Raw genomic sequence first — 13,079 nt, forward strand, 5'->3', positions numbered from 1 at the left:
GTAAGTAGTCATCATAGATTAGTAGGTACAAAATTCATTCATTTATTTATATTTATTTTCATACTACTGAAACAAACTGCAGTATAAAGTGAAAATGTCCAGGGACAGCACAAAGAGACACGCTCAATTTATGGAAAATATTCATTGGAAACTAAATAAATACATTTTACACAGTTTCCTCAATAGATTTCAAGTAATCTTTTCATGCAATTAAACCCTGATGATGCTGACAAATAGTCTTTTTAGTTGTGTTTGGCCTTCCCTAGTCTTGTATATAACCCAATTGTGCTCTACTCACTTTAGTTATCGCAACTTTTGTATTTACTTATTGTATTTAGGTTCACATAAAAGAAAAGAAAACAATATCTTCATAAATGAACTGAGCAACATAATTCGAGAGTTGGATTTTTCAGTTTTTTTTATCAGCACATACGTTCGTTCAGTGCCACTCTGTGATCTGAAGGGGTCGCTGTTTCCCCTCTGCAAAGATGGCTGCTCAGGATGAACTCAGTAAGTTTCTGGCTGCGTTAACAGTGATTCATATCTTATTGCATTGACTTTTTATGGCGATCGAACCCGTACCCTAGTCTAAGCTTGCGTTTCATTAAGATTTTGCTAGAATCAAACAAATCAGCTCACTTTACGTTTAGCGACGCATACAAACGTATTCGTATGCTAATTAGCACAGTTGCTAGCTAACTAGCGTTGCAAGGCCGTTTGCCCAGTCATGGTCAAAAGGAGATGTGCCACAAACCTTCTCAATACACAACGATCAAGCGAGATAATAGCATAGATCTTTAACAAATGACGGTGTATGACATATAGGAGTAGCCATTCACAGTGTCGTGACAGTGTTAGCTTCGACTTGTGCGAAAGAAAAAGGGAAATGCGTGCTTAGTTTGAGCTGTCGCTACTAGAGGAACCGTGCCAGCAAACAGAAGGCTGATCTGGGAAATTAACTCAAGATCCATAAATTCTGAAAGGACCAAAATCAATCATATCAACATGAATAACATTGGATCATATTGTTCTATACAACCGAATTCATATTTTTATTGTCGTTGGCGGAATCGTGGGAGTGCAGACCAGTTGGCCGGTTACACCCCTAAACTAGATCTCATTCAGGTTTGAAGTGCTGTGCACAAACCAGTCCAAATCTTATTGTTTTTGCACATTTATTGAACCAGATCCCTATTTAAAATTAGGAAACTCTTACAGTACGTCACCAAAATGCAATTAAACGTATAACTACAGTAATTAAATACTAGTGATCTTCCCTGAATGTACTAAAATATTCTGTTATCTGAAAATCTTGGCCTGTTTTGATGACTAAAATAAAGAATGAATGACCAAAAGTTAGATAAACAAATTAATTCATTATTGTTTAAGTCTGAATGGTAGCATCCCTTTTATGCATGTGCACCAAACCATTTTTTTAAAACTTAAAATTCCTTTATAATTGAGTTTTTACGGGATATAAATGATAACAAGTATCATAATTGTTTTTGCTTCATATTTAGTATCATAACACATGTACTTGACTTGTATATATTTTTTTAATGAAATAAATTATCATTATCTCTCCAGTGAAATGAAGATTTCTTGTAGCGCAATATTTGCATTTAATGTTGAAGATGGATGCATTTAATCCACTTCTGTTAAACATGAACATCTAAAAATATTTTTTGGGGTACAGATCAACTGGAGCGGGTGTTTCTTCGCCTGGGCCATGCAGACACAGACGAACAGCTCCAGGATATTATCTCCAAATTCCTTCCCCCTGTTCTACTCAAACTCTCCAGTGTGCAAGAGGGTGTGCGGAAGAAAGTAAGAAGTATTTTATTAGAATTTGGCTGCTACTGTACTCACTGTTTTCAAATGGCAAATGTTTGACCACATTGTCGGTGCCATCTATGTATCTCCGATTAGGTGATGGAGCTGCTAGTCCATCTGAACAAGAGGATCAAAAGCAGACCCAAGATTCAGTTACCGGTAGAAACATTACTAGTTCAGTACCAAGATCCTGCAGCAGCTTCATTTGTTACGGTATGTGCATCATATATTGAAATAAAGTATTTCTAATGCAGTGCTAGTAGATTAATTTCCCATTCCACCTTAGAATTTCACCATCATCTACATAAAAATGGGCTACCCTCGCCTAGAGGTGGGTAAGCAATGTGAGTTGGCCCCCACCCTACTCACTGCAATGGAAGGCAAGCCACAGCCTCAGCAGGACAGGTAAGGCAACATGCCTTTATGTTGATGTTTTGCCTTTGTGAATCATTGAAACCTCCTGGGGGGGATGGTTGGTTTTAGGATGCTGATATAGCTCATTTGGTTTAAGAAAAGAGGGATGAATAAGGAATATAAAATGAATCAAAACCCCTGCATGGAATCGAATTGTTTCAGGGGCTTTTCCACTTTGTGCGTTTTTTACCAGATCAGATATTCTACCGCTTTTGTAATATTCTTGATTTGATCTGAATGTCCGCCCACGTCTCTCCTGACTGAATTATTTTTTTCCCCCTAGCCTAATGCACCTGCTGATTCCTACCCTTTACCATATGAAATATCCAGCAGACGCCTCCAAGAACGCTTCTCCTTTTAACTTAAGTGAGCGGCCAAAGACAGTACATCTCTTGTTGGAGTTCATGTTGGATGTCTTGCTGATGCCTTATGGGTGAGTTGGCGTCCCCGGGGTCTTGACATTTTAAAAATATAGCTCACTAATTGCAATAAAGCGGTAGAGCGGAGGGAATCAGTGGTTATTTATGAATGGAATTGATGTTCTTTCTCTCTAGGTTTGTGCTGAATGAATCTCCCACTCGACCTTCGCCGACCTCCCCCCAAGGAGCTTCTGCTGATGGAGCTGCACCAGCGGCGTCCGGGCAAAGTCTACCACAGGCTCCCCCGGGGATGAATATATACGCTGCCAAGAGGGTCATTGGAGAGGCACAGTGGACCTCTGAGCAGCTAGAGCAGGTTCAATCATTCAAGTTGCTGCAGTCTGTCGTTTTTGCCCGGCCGGCCATTGTTCTAAAATGGCTTCATTGTGTGTTCGGTTTGTACAGTGTAAGCTGGGCATTGTGAAGTTCATTGAGGCAAAGCAAGTGCCAGAATTGGAGACGGTGGTGCACCTGGTGGTGGCGTCCAGCGACACTAGACATAGTGTGGCCACGGCAGCTGATCTGGAACTGAAGAGCAAACAGAGGTAGGTCATGAACAAATCAGGAATCAGCATAATAGGCTCTAGATGCTACTCAAAAATATTTGGCATTTTTTTTAAATGTATACATATCTTTTTTTTCATCCAGTATTATTGATTGGAACAACTCTTTAATTATCAACAAGATGTACAAGGTTTACCTGGGTGATGTACCCCTCAAAACAAAGGTTTGTGGTTTCAATAAAATGCTTTTGTGACTATCACTGAGCTTATTGTGACCTGATTTTAGGGCGGCACCATGAAACAAGAGCTGAAACATGAACCAGTGAGCACCAGAGTCAAGTTAAAGATCTTGCCGCATCTTTTACGTTCACGTCTTGCGGCGGAATGCTTCCCAGCGAATATCCAAGTATGCAAGACGGCAACTTTAATTCACAAAATTTCCTCTTTTACTGCTTTTCTCTTGTTTATAGTAAAATATACCTACCTTTCCTCTTCAGGTTGTGTATGATGGTTTGTTTGGAGCCAACACCAATAACAAACTGCTATCTCTCACCTTGCAGTTTGTCCATCACATTTGCATGGTGTAAGAAATATATGTATATATTTTTCCCCTATCTTAAGAGTTAGCTCACTTTTAACAATATTTTTAAATATAAGTTAAATAATGAGTTTCTTATGTTTCAGGTGTCCTGACTCTAATAGACCATTAGGACTAATGCTGCTGAATGGCCTTACAAAGCTTATCAATGAATATAAAGAGGTAAAGCATTAGAAATATATCTATATTTAACATTCCATGTTTGCCTCCTACTAATTTTTTTTTTTTAAATTGCAGGATCCAAAATTACTGTGTGTTGCATATTCTGCTGTCGGCAAGCTCTCAAGGTATATCCAGTCCACTTATTTTCAGAATGCATGTTAGGATTTCTAATTTTACAATTCTTTTTTCCCCTTAGCCGTATGCCACAGCTCTTCACAAAAGACATTGCGCTTGTGCAGCAATTTTTTGAATCCATGTGCAAGGTGCGTTGATAGTTGACATTTGATGAGGATATACAGGCAAACTGTGCAAGTGGATTTGTAACCTTCCATGTACCTTTTCAGGAGGAGCCCGATGTTCGTCTTGCCATCCAGGAGGCTTTGTCCATGATGGTTGGAGCTTATGCTAACCTACAGGGTGCCCTACTGAACCTGATGGAGGCATTGGTGGCTGCATACATTGTAAAGGTCAGTTAATCCAGAGGAATCTATAAATGATGTAAATTCATTTTATTTCAATCAAAAAAGGAATCATTTTGCTATTATTTTTTTATTAAAAGCCTGAGGTCCAAGTACGGCAGATTGCTGTGAAGTTTGCCACTAAAGTGTTTGGGCCTGATCACGTGCCATCAAGATACCTTCTATTGCTTGCAGCCGGAGACCCGTGAGTTCCAACCACCCTACTGTCATGTCATCTGTGGTATTCAGGTCATTTTTTCCTCTCCTCATCGTGGCGCTGTTCTGTGTTCCCAGGCGTGAGGAAGTGTGTTCAGAGGCTCAGAAGGTGTTGAGGACATTTTCCACCAAATGCCCTGAGAAAGAAGGACCTAAGCCGATGCCCTCCTTTCCGGACATGGTTGCCTACATTCAAGAGAAGGTCAAACACATTCCATATTTTAAAAAAGTAGTTTCTACTGTTGCACTATAATTTCTCAAATAATATTTTTGGAAAATAATCATCAGGCATCTCAGAGGATCAAAACTCCAGCTAAATATGTTGTTGGAACCACTGCTCTTCCTTTTAACCCATCTGCTTTTGGAGAGGTAATTCACATAATTTGATTGTCGTTGTGTCTATTCATTCTAGTGCAGTGTTGACATATTTTGTCTTGCTCCTGCAGATTGTCCTGTACTTGAGGATGTGTCTGGCATACAGTGCGGGTGCCACACCACAATCCATGCGACTTGGAGACATGCAGGATGACGCTCCGGCCATCGGCCGTTATGTTCGCACACTTTTGACATCTGAGCCTTTGGGGTCCAAGGGCACTGAAACTAATCCAGTTCATATCTACCTTGAATTACTGCAGCAACTGCTATCTGCAGTTGGAGGTAACCATACTAAGCCAACTGTCTTAAATCTATCAATTGTCCATGTATGTAGTACAAATCCTTTCTTTATGAATAGGTATTCCGGTAATGTATTGTCTCCTGGAGGTGGTGTCTGTTTGCCCAGAGAAACTGGCCCCCAAGTTTATCGATAAAATTGACTGGATTAAGGTCAGTGTTAGTCGCGTGTGTTCATTGTCAATCTGCATCTATCCCCCCCAAAATAGATATAAATATTCATATGACATAGTCATGTTGTTTTTTTTTATACATTGAGGTTATAGTGTATGTTTTCCTCTCTAGAGTCTGATGAACACAAATAAGGAGGACTTGAGGGAGCTTGCAGCCCAACTGTATGCTGTGGTTGTCTCTACCATGACGGGAAATGATCTCCAGGCCGCCGTACATAACTTGGTTAAAATTACAAAAGACAACCGCGTAAGCCTCACTTATCAGCTATGGTAATATGCCAAAGGTTCCCCTTGCTTAACTCTGAATGGGTTTGTTTTGAATTTCAGAGTCCCGAGACCCAACATGGTGCCATTCTGGCACTGGGCTTCATGGTGGGAAGGTACATGAGCAAGAAGAAAGCTGCTGCGTGCAGTAAGCCTGCCGACAAGCAGAGCATCACCTCTCAGGAAGAAGATGACATTGTTACCATGGCAATAAAGACTATTGGTGTGTGCAGATTTCATATTGTGCACGTTTTTTATTTTGTCTTTTATTCTTCAAGTATGTGCTTGTTCCAATTAAGGTTCCTTTCTGGACAACAGTAGTGCGCTGTTACCACTCGCAGCATGTACAGCTCTTGGTGAAATTGGTCGCAATGGAGCCTTGCTGATTCCAGCAGAGGGTGAAGGACTCACCAAACTTTCCATTGTAGAAAACCTGCTTGCTCGCATCCCCTCCGGCAAGGAGAGTGCGAAGGTAAATATTTTGAGCCTGCCAAGAGCACTGTCTCAAAGGTCTTACCAAAATCAACACTGACTTGAAACTTCTGCTTTATCTAGATAAAGGAGCGGTCAGTACAGACTTTGGGATACCTTCCAGTAGGGGATGGAGACTTTCCTCATCAAAAGAAGTTGCTCCAAGGACTCATGGACTCAGTAGAAGTGTGTCACATTCTTTTTGAGACTTGCATTACTTTTTTAGAAAAGGGAGCTAATAGTAAATTCTTGTAATTGATGCAAATTGATCCATAATCTTAATCCTGTCCTGTTTTGAACCTTTTTTGCTTCCCAAGGCCAAACAAGTGGAGTTGCAGTTCACAGTGGGAGAAGCAATAACTAATGCTGCTTTAGGCACAAGCTCTGGAGCTGTCAGAGATCCTTGGATTTGTACAGAAGACCAGTACAACCCACCGTCAAGTAAGAAGTGGCGTCGGCATTGAGTACTGGTTTCTTTGTGTTTAGACAACCAAGTGACCAATCAGGACATTTAAAACGGGATGTTATTGTGATAGTTGTATCATTTCGTTTTGCTTCTCCAATGGATGCTAATGAATGCTTTCATTGTCAGGTGTCAAAAGTAATGACGTGGTTCCTTGGGTTCTCAACTCTGTATTGTCCAAGTACATTCCCAGCCAGAACCCTCATGTCCGGCAGGCGGCCTGCATCTGGCTTCTCTCCCTGGTTAAGAAACTCAGCCAACACAAGGAAATCACGGTATAGGCTCCTTTTCTTTTTTTAGAGAAAATCTTGACATGAAAAATAAATATTTTTAATCTAAAAATCTAAACTTAAATTTGGTTTTCCTTTTCTGCTTCAGTCTCACTTAAAGGAGATCCAGGTGGCATTCATTTCTGTTCTCTCAGACCCAGATGGTGAGGGAAATTTAACTTAACCTGGTGTTTTTGTCACAAACCAGACATGGTTGCAGACATTGTATACATTCCCTAACCGAAAAAAAAATCTAATTTGATTTAGAGCTGAGCCAGGATGTGTCATCTAAAGGACTCGGCCTGGTCTATGAGATGGGTGGTGAGGCAGACCAGCAGGAACTGGTGTCCACCCTTGTAGAAACACTAATGACTGGGAAAAGGTGAGAGAATTGCAATCAAAGTTCCCACTCCTAAAAAAACAGGCAGAAGAGCTAACTAACATTAACCTTTGGTGGTCCATATCTTCCCAATTAGAATAAAGCATGCTGTTTCAGAAGACACCCAGGTGTTCCAAGGAGAGGGGATCGGCAAAACACCTGATGGGTGAGTATCTCAATTTCTTATTGGATGCAATTTCCATTATGCTGCACTCTATTTCACCTGTGCAATATTTGTATGTGTCATATATATTACTTTATGCCCGACAGCCACAACCTAACCACTTATAAAGAGCTGTGCTCGTTGGCAAGTGATTTGAACCAGCCAGATCTTGTGTACAAATTCATGAACCTGGCAAATCATCACGCCATGTGGAATTCCCGAAAGGTGAACATTTAAACTGAATTGTTTGCAATTTTTGTTGACCACCCGGCCTTGTCTTTCGTGTGCTCTTTCAATATAAATTCTGCTTATTTTCAGGGTGCTGCATTTGGCTTTCACATGATTGCCACTAAGGCCGGGGAGCAGCTCGCTCCGTTTCTCCCGCAACTTGTGCCGCGACTCTACCGTTACCAGTTTGACCCCAACCTTAGCATTCGCCAGGCTATGACCAGCATCTGGGATGCCTTGGTTACAGATAAGACTCTGGTACAAAAAGTCTAGAGTTGAACATCCTCTGAAGTTTGTGTGTGTTCATTCATGTGTATTCTTGTTTACCATGTTTGGATTTCAGGTGGACAAGTACCTGAAGGAGATCCTACATGATGTCATTTCTAATCTCACCAGCAACACCTGGAGAATACGAGAGTCCAGGTTAGTTTCCCATATGGTTGTTTGAAATGTTTGCAGACAACCTGTCAGAGTGAAAATGGAACATAGCACCAGCTATTTCAATTGGTCATGCCCACAGTGCAATATTCTTTCCACAGCTGTTTGGCCCTCAATGATTTGGTTCGTGGCCGCCAAGCTGATGACCTTATCAATTACTTGGCTGAAATGTGGGAGTCTCTGTTCAGAGTCCTCGATGATATCAAGGTGAGCAAACCATAGCCAATTTTTCAGTTGCTTTATAGCAGTCATCCTCAATCACTAAACTGAAAACCCATTCAATTCTGGAAATGATCCAATTTCACATTATTTATTACATATACTATACAACATCTTGCCAGGGTTTCATAACAAGTCAATGATTTTCTATTAGAGGGCAAAACTTGCAGGTAACCAAGGCTGTCATTTGTTCTCATGAGTGAATTTGGAAACGTTTTTGTGAGATTTGCATTTGGCATTTGAAATGGGAGATTTTCCTACAGTTCCTTGCGCCAATAACTTTTGTGAAACATTGCCCCACACAAATTAATAATGCCATCTATTTCATTACATTCATAACAACTTTATTTTTCATATTAGATTGCATGTTCTCTACAATTATTTATGTTTTTTTTTTCCAGGAATCCGTGAGGAAGGCTGCAGATCTAACGTTAAAAACACTCAGCAAGGTACATCTATCAATCAGTCCTTCCCAGAGTTTCTGTGAAAGTGTAACCAAACATGACTTAACTCTCTGTACAGGTATGCACTCGTATGTGTGAGTCTACTGGATCTATTGCTCAGAGAACTGTGGCAGCACTTTTGCCCACCTTACTGGAGAAGGGTATAGTCAGCAGTGTTTCTGAGGTTCGCTCGCTCAGGTAATATCCCTTATTGTATTCATGGATATCATGTGTGGCATTAATTTGGAAATAAACTGTGTTTCTTTTTCTATTAGCATCCAGACCCTAGTGAAGATTAGTAAAACAGCTGGCGCCCGACTCAAGCCTCATGCTTTCAAACTCATCCCAGCACTCCTGGAGGCCCTGAGTACCTTGGAGCCTCAGGTCTTAAACTACCTCAGTCTCAGAGCCACAGAGCAAGAGAAGGTAACAGAACCCGTCCGATTTAGACTCATGCCAATGGGGCCACTCGTCACTTAAGCTTATCACCTGTCTGTTTTGATAGAGTGCCATGGATGCTGCCAGGCTCAGTGCTGCCAAGTCTTCTCCAATGATGGAAACCATTAATATGGTAATAAGAAATTACAGAGGATAGAAGCATATCAAGACCAGTCTCCCCTAAAGATTTTTTTTTTTTTTAAACCCAAACCACAATTTTTACCTTTTCAGTCTTGGCCATATAACAAAAAAAAACTGTTTGCAGTGGTATACGGGCTGCTCTAATGTGATGAAAATACACTGCAAAACCATTTTACAGTGCTGGTATTTCTTAAAACAATGATGCATAATAGCCACTAGATGTCCCAAAAGGGAGGAGGGGGGGATTTGATGGATCACACAGAAGACACTGTAGTTGGGACACCAGCCATAGAAATAGTCCAAGAACAACATATTCACATCTGTTTTTATTCTCCGTTTGTGTGTTTAGTGTTTGCAGCACCTCGATGTTACAGTGCTGGGGGAGTTGGTTCCCAAGTTGTGTGAGCTGCTAAAGAGTGGAGTCGGACTTGGAACCAAGGTAGACTACCTTCCCAAAAAAAACATTTTCAGATTACAGTATGCTAAGCCCAGCCAAGATATGTGAAAAACCTCTATAGGCAGGCAGGAATAAAATACGAAATATGTGAATGAAAGGCAATGTTTACATTGTCTCATCCTCACGTTTATCATTTCTTCTTATAGGGTGGTTGCGCTAGTGTCATTGTGTCCCTCACTGTACAGTGTCCCCAGGACCTCACCCCATATTCAGGTATAACTTTTATCATGGCCTTTTTTAATGCCAGCAAATAACTAATCATTTGTGATGGATTTAGGTAAACTGATGAGCGCTCTCCTCAGTGGGATCCACGACAGAAGCGCTGTGGTTCAGAAAGCCTTTGCCTTTGCTCTTGGCCATCTCGTCAGAGTAAATAGTTCTTTTTTGCAGCTCTCGGTCATTTGGAACATAAATTGGCCTGCCCTGGGATAGGTATTTAATATTGTTTTTGCTCCATCAGACAGCTAAAGACAGCAGTGTGGAAAAGCTACTTCTCAAGCTCAACACTTGGTACCTGGAGAAAGAAGGTAAGGCAACAGTTGAACAAACTAGTACCTGAAATATTGGTAAATAAATGTTGGTGATGTCTTTCCAGAGCCTGTGTACAAGTCCTCCTGTGCTCTGACTATGCACGCCATCAGCCACTATAGCCCTGATGTGTTAAAGGCACATGCAGGCGTGGGTCTGCCACTGGCTTTCCTGGGCATGCATCAGGCACCTGCTACTGATGAGGAGACGGGAGAGAATCATGATGCCACCTTGTGGGGTGAAGTGTGGCAGGAGAATGTCCCCGGTGAGGAACTGGAAGCAGCAACATCATTGGCCTTTTATTGAAAAAAGAATGCAATGTAGGTAGATGGGTACGAATGTAATTGAATTATGTTGATCTATTCCAGGAAGTTTTGGTGGGATCCGACTATACATGACTGAACTCATCGCCATTACCCAGAAGGCCCTGCAATCCCAGTCTTGGAAGATGAAGGCTCAAGGCGCAGCTGCCATGGCAACCGTTGCCAAGGAACAGACAGGCTCATTGGTAGCGCCACACCTCGGTTTGATCCTGACGGCCTTAATGCAGGGCTTGGTGGGACGCACGTGGGCGGGCAAGGTAATGGCCTCAACGTCACCCTCGATTTATTCTGTCATAGTCATTTTAACCCATGCCGCTTTACTTTTTGCCCCCCTAGGAGGAGCTCCTTAAGGCCATTGGTTCAGTTGTCTCCAAATGCAGGTTTGGCATTTCATTTTTTTGGCACTCTTTAGAACATGTTTGGGACAGACTTTTTAATTTTATGATTTAATCGAGCTCTATTCCTTTTTGGTAAATGGAGAATAAATTTCTTCAGGTTAAAACATTCTTCTAAGAACCAAAAAGTTCAACCCTGGTTTAATTGGACCATGTTAAAATTTGTGGTGAACAGGAGTGTGTAGACTTTTTAATCCACTGCAAATAATGATTTTCCTCCTACTCTTACTAGCACAGAGCTAGAGAAGACCTGTAGTGGCCAGCCCACGATCTCTGAGGTCCTAGATGTGGTGCTCAAGGAATGTCGCAAGGAGAATCTGCTGTATAAAATGGCTGCCCTACGTTGCACTGGTGACGTGCTGAATAGCTGCAGAGAGGATCGCTTCAGCGACGTGACCGACATCCTCTTCCCTCTCATAAAAAAGGTAACATTCTAGCCCTATCCATGGCTCTTTTTTTGGGAAGGGGGCACCTCCGAGTTACACACGAACATTTTTAGAGCTGTCCGGAGAGCGGCGCAGCGTCACTAAGGTGTCGAGAGGAAGTGGAGGACCTCACCACCAAGGAAAAAGACCTTCAGACTGAAGCTGTTCTCTGTGCTTTTGAAACCCTGGGAAAGGCCTGGCCGCAGAATTCCAACACTCAATGTAAGTTTTGCTCACACACTTTGCTTTTAGGCATCAATAGTAAATCCAAAGCAACTTATGCAAAAACATGTATCTAATGAAACAAGTTATTTTCTTCCGTATTGCTAAAGTGCAACCTGTGTGGTTTCAAACAGCTCGTTTCCAGGTGGAGGTTTGTACCCTCATGTGTGAGAAGCTGCAATTGAGCACATGGAAGGTGCAGCTCGCTGTCCTCCATGGCATGAAGGCCTATTTACAGGGGTAAAGAGTAACCAAAAATAAGTTGAATTGTCAATGTGGTGTCCTGTTGACTTAATTTTCACAAAACTCCCTCAGATTGTTGTTGTTCGAGAAGAACAGCAGCGACGTGAGCACGCTTTCCCGCATTCTCACCGACACTTGTGCCGCACTCACCCATGCTCTAGGTAAAGATTTAACATTACTGTTGTACTCAGGGCTTTCTTTTCTAACTGTCATGTGTGTTTCTATTTTACCAGAAAACAAAAGTTATTCTTCTGTGAGGACAGAGGCTTTGTCTGTAGTGGAGGTGATTGTGAAGAGAACTGGAGGTAAAAAGCACCAAATGTCATTCCTTCTTTCTCATTGCCTTAATACCTTTTTAAAGTTGCTTTTCAACACTAGTAATATCAATAGCAAGATATAAGGTAGTCATTCGCATGTGCAACAGGATTGAAAGTGTAAATACCAACATTATAAAGAGATTTGTGAAGAAAATAATTCTTTTGGACCATGTCTCACTCTGTATGCGTCTTATATTTATTGTTTTGCGGAAATCTGTTTGTCTTCCAGAGAGCGAACAGTGGGATTGTGTGTCAGTCAAGAGTCGGGAGCAGCTGCAGCGTTCCCTGTCTACACTTCAGTCCGACAGCAGACCGGACCTCAGGGACAAGGCGCAAGAGCTACGCAGGCATATCCAAAGCCAGCCCTGAAAACACCCCAATGGTGTTGAGACAAAAGTAAGAAGTAATATAACTTGTCCCCCACAAGTGTGGAAGTGTATTTTGTAGTGTCCTTTCTATTTGGCTCTTTGGACAAATGATCTAATAATAAATTTGAATGTGAGATATCTGAGTGGTTGACACTGTCTAATTATAGCCATGAAAGGGGCTTTTACTACTGTTGTATGTTTGTTTAATTGTTAAATAACAACTATTATCCCTTGGCTGTCTCCAAAACATTGACAGTTGACATTATTTCCACAACTACTCGGTCGGTGTTGGTGAAAACTTTGATCAACTCTTAAGATAAACTGACTTTTACTTGTAAAGTCTTGAAGCTAAATTAAAACCCAGTGTAAGTGATCTATCTGCTTTAGTTGTTTCAATTTGTCACAAGTGAAATAAAAACAAGCTTGTCTCCTTGACT

The 13,079-nt window shown here is 41.4% G+C and overlaps 1 protein-coding gene across 1 annotated transcript; it reads left to right on the forward strand.

The window, feature by feature from the left end:
• Positions 1-485: 485 nt before the first annotated feature.
• On the forward strand, positions 486-13,077 carry ecpas (Ecm29 proteasome adaptor and scaffold). Its single transcript, XM_077719372.1, has 49 exons — positions 486-510; positions 1,697-1,827; positions 1,930-2,046; positions 2,120-2,238; positions 2,531-2,680; positions 2,802-2,982; positions 3,072-3,211; positions 3,315-3,393; positions 3,456-3,575; positions 3,667-3,752; positions 3,854-3,929; positions 4,005-4,054; positions 4,126-4,192; positions 4,274-4,396; positions 4,489-4,592; positions 4,682-4,805; positions 4,892-4,972; positions 5,050-5,260; positions 5,337-5,428; positions 5,561-5,695; positions 5,776-5,935; positions 6,012-6,184; positions 6,268-6,369; positions 6,501-6,624; positions 6,776-6,921; positions 7,025-7,079; positions 7,183-7,297; positions 7,392-7,460; positions 7,565-7,682; positions 7,776-7,943; positions 8,029-8,108; positions 8,225-8,330; positions 8,744-8,791; positions 8,865-8,983; positions 9,061-9,211; positions 9,291-9,356; positions 9,714-9,803; positions 9,968-10,034; positions 10,099-10,190; positions 10,282-10,348; positions 10,417-10,614; positions 10,718-10,929; positions 11,009-11,052; positions 11,300-11,492; positions 11,567-11,714; positions 11,849-11,954; positions 12,030-12,118; positions 12,191-12,262; positions 12,504-13,077. The coding sequence occupies exons 1-49, from the start codon at positions 489-491 to the stop codon at positions 12,641-12,643; spliced, it is 5,526 nt and encodes a 1,841-aa protein (XP_077575498.1). The 5' UTR covers positions 486-488; the 3' UTR covers positions 12,644-13,077.
• Positions 13,078-13,079: the final 2 nt, after the last annotated feature.

This window comes from Stigmatopora nigra, chromosome 6, assembly GCF_051989575.1.
Source record: "Stigmatopora nigra isolate UIUO_SnigA chromosome 6, RoL_Snig_1.1, whole genome shotgun sequence".
Classification (NCBI taxonomy): domain Eukaryota; kingdom Metazoa; phylum Chordata; class Actinopteri; order Syngnathiformes; family Syngnathidae; genus Stigmatopora; species Stigmatopora nigra.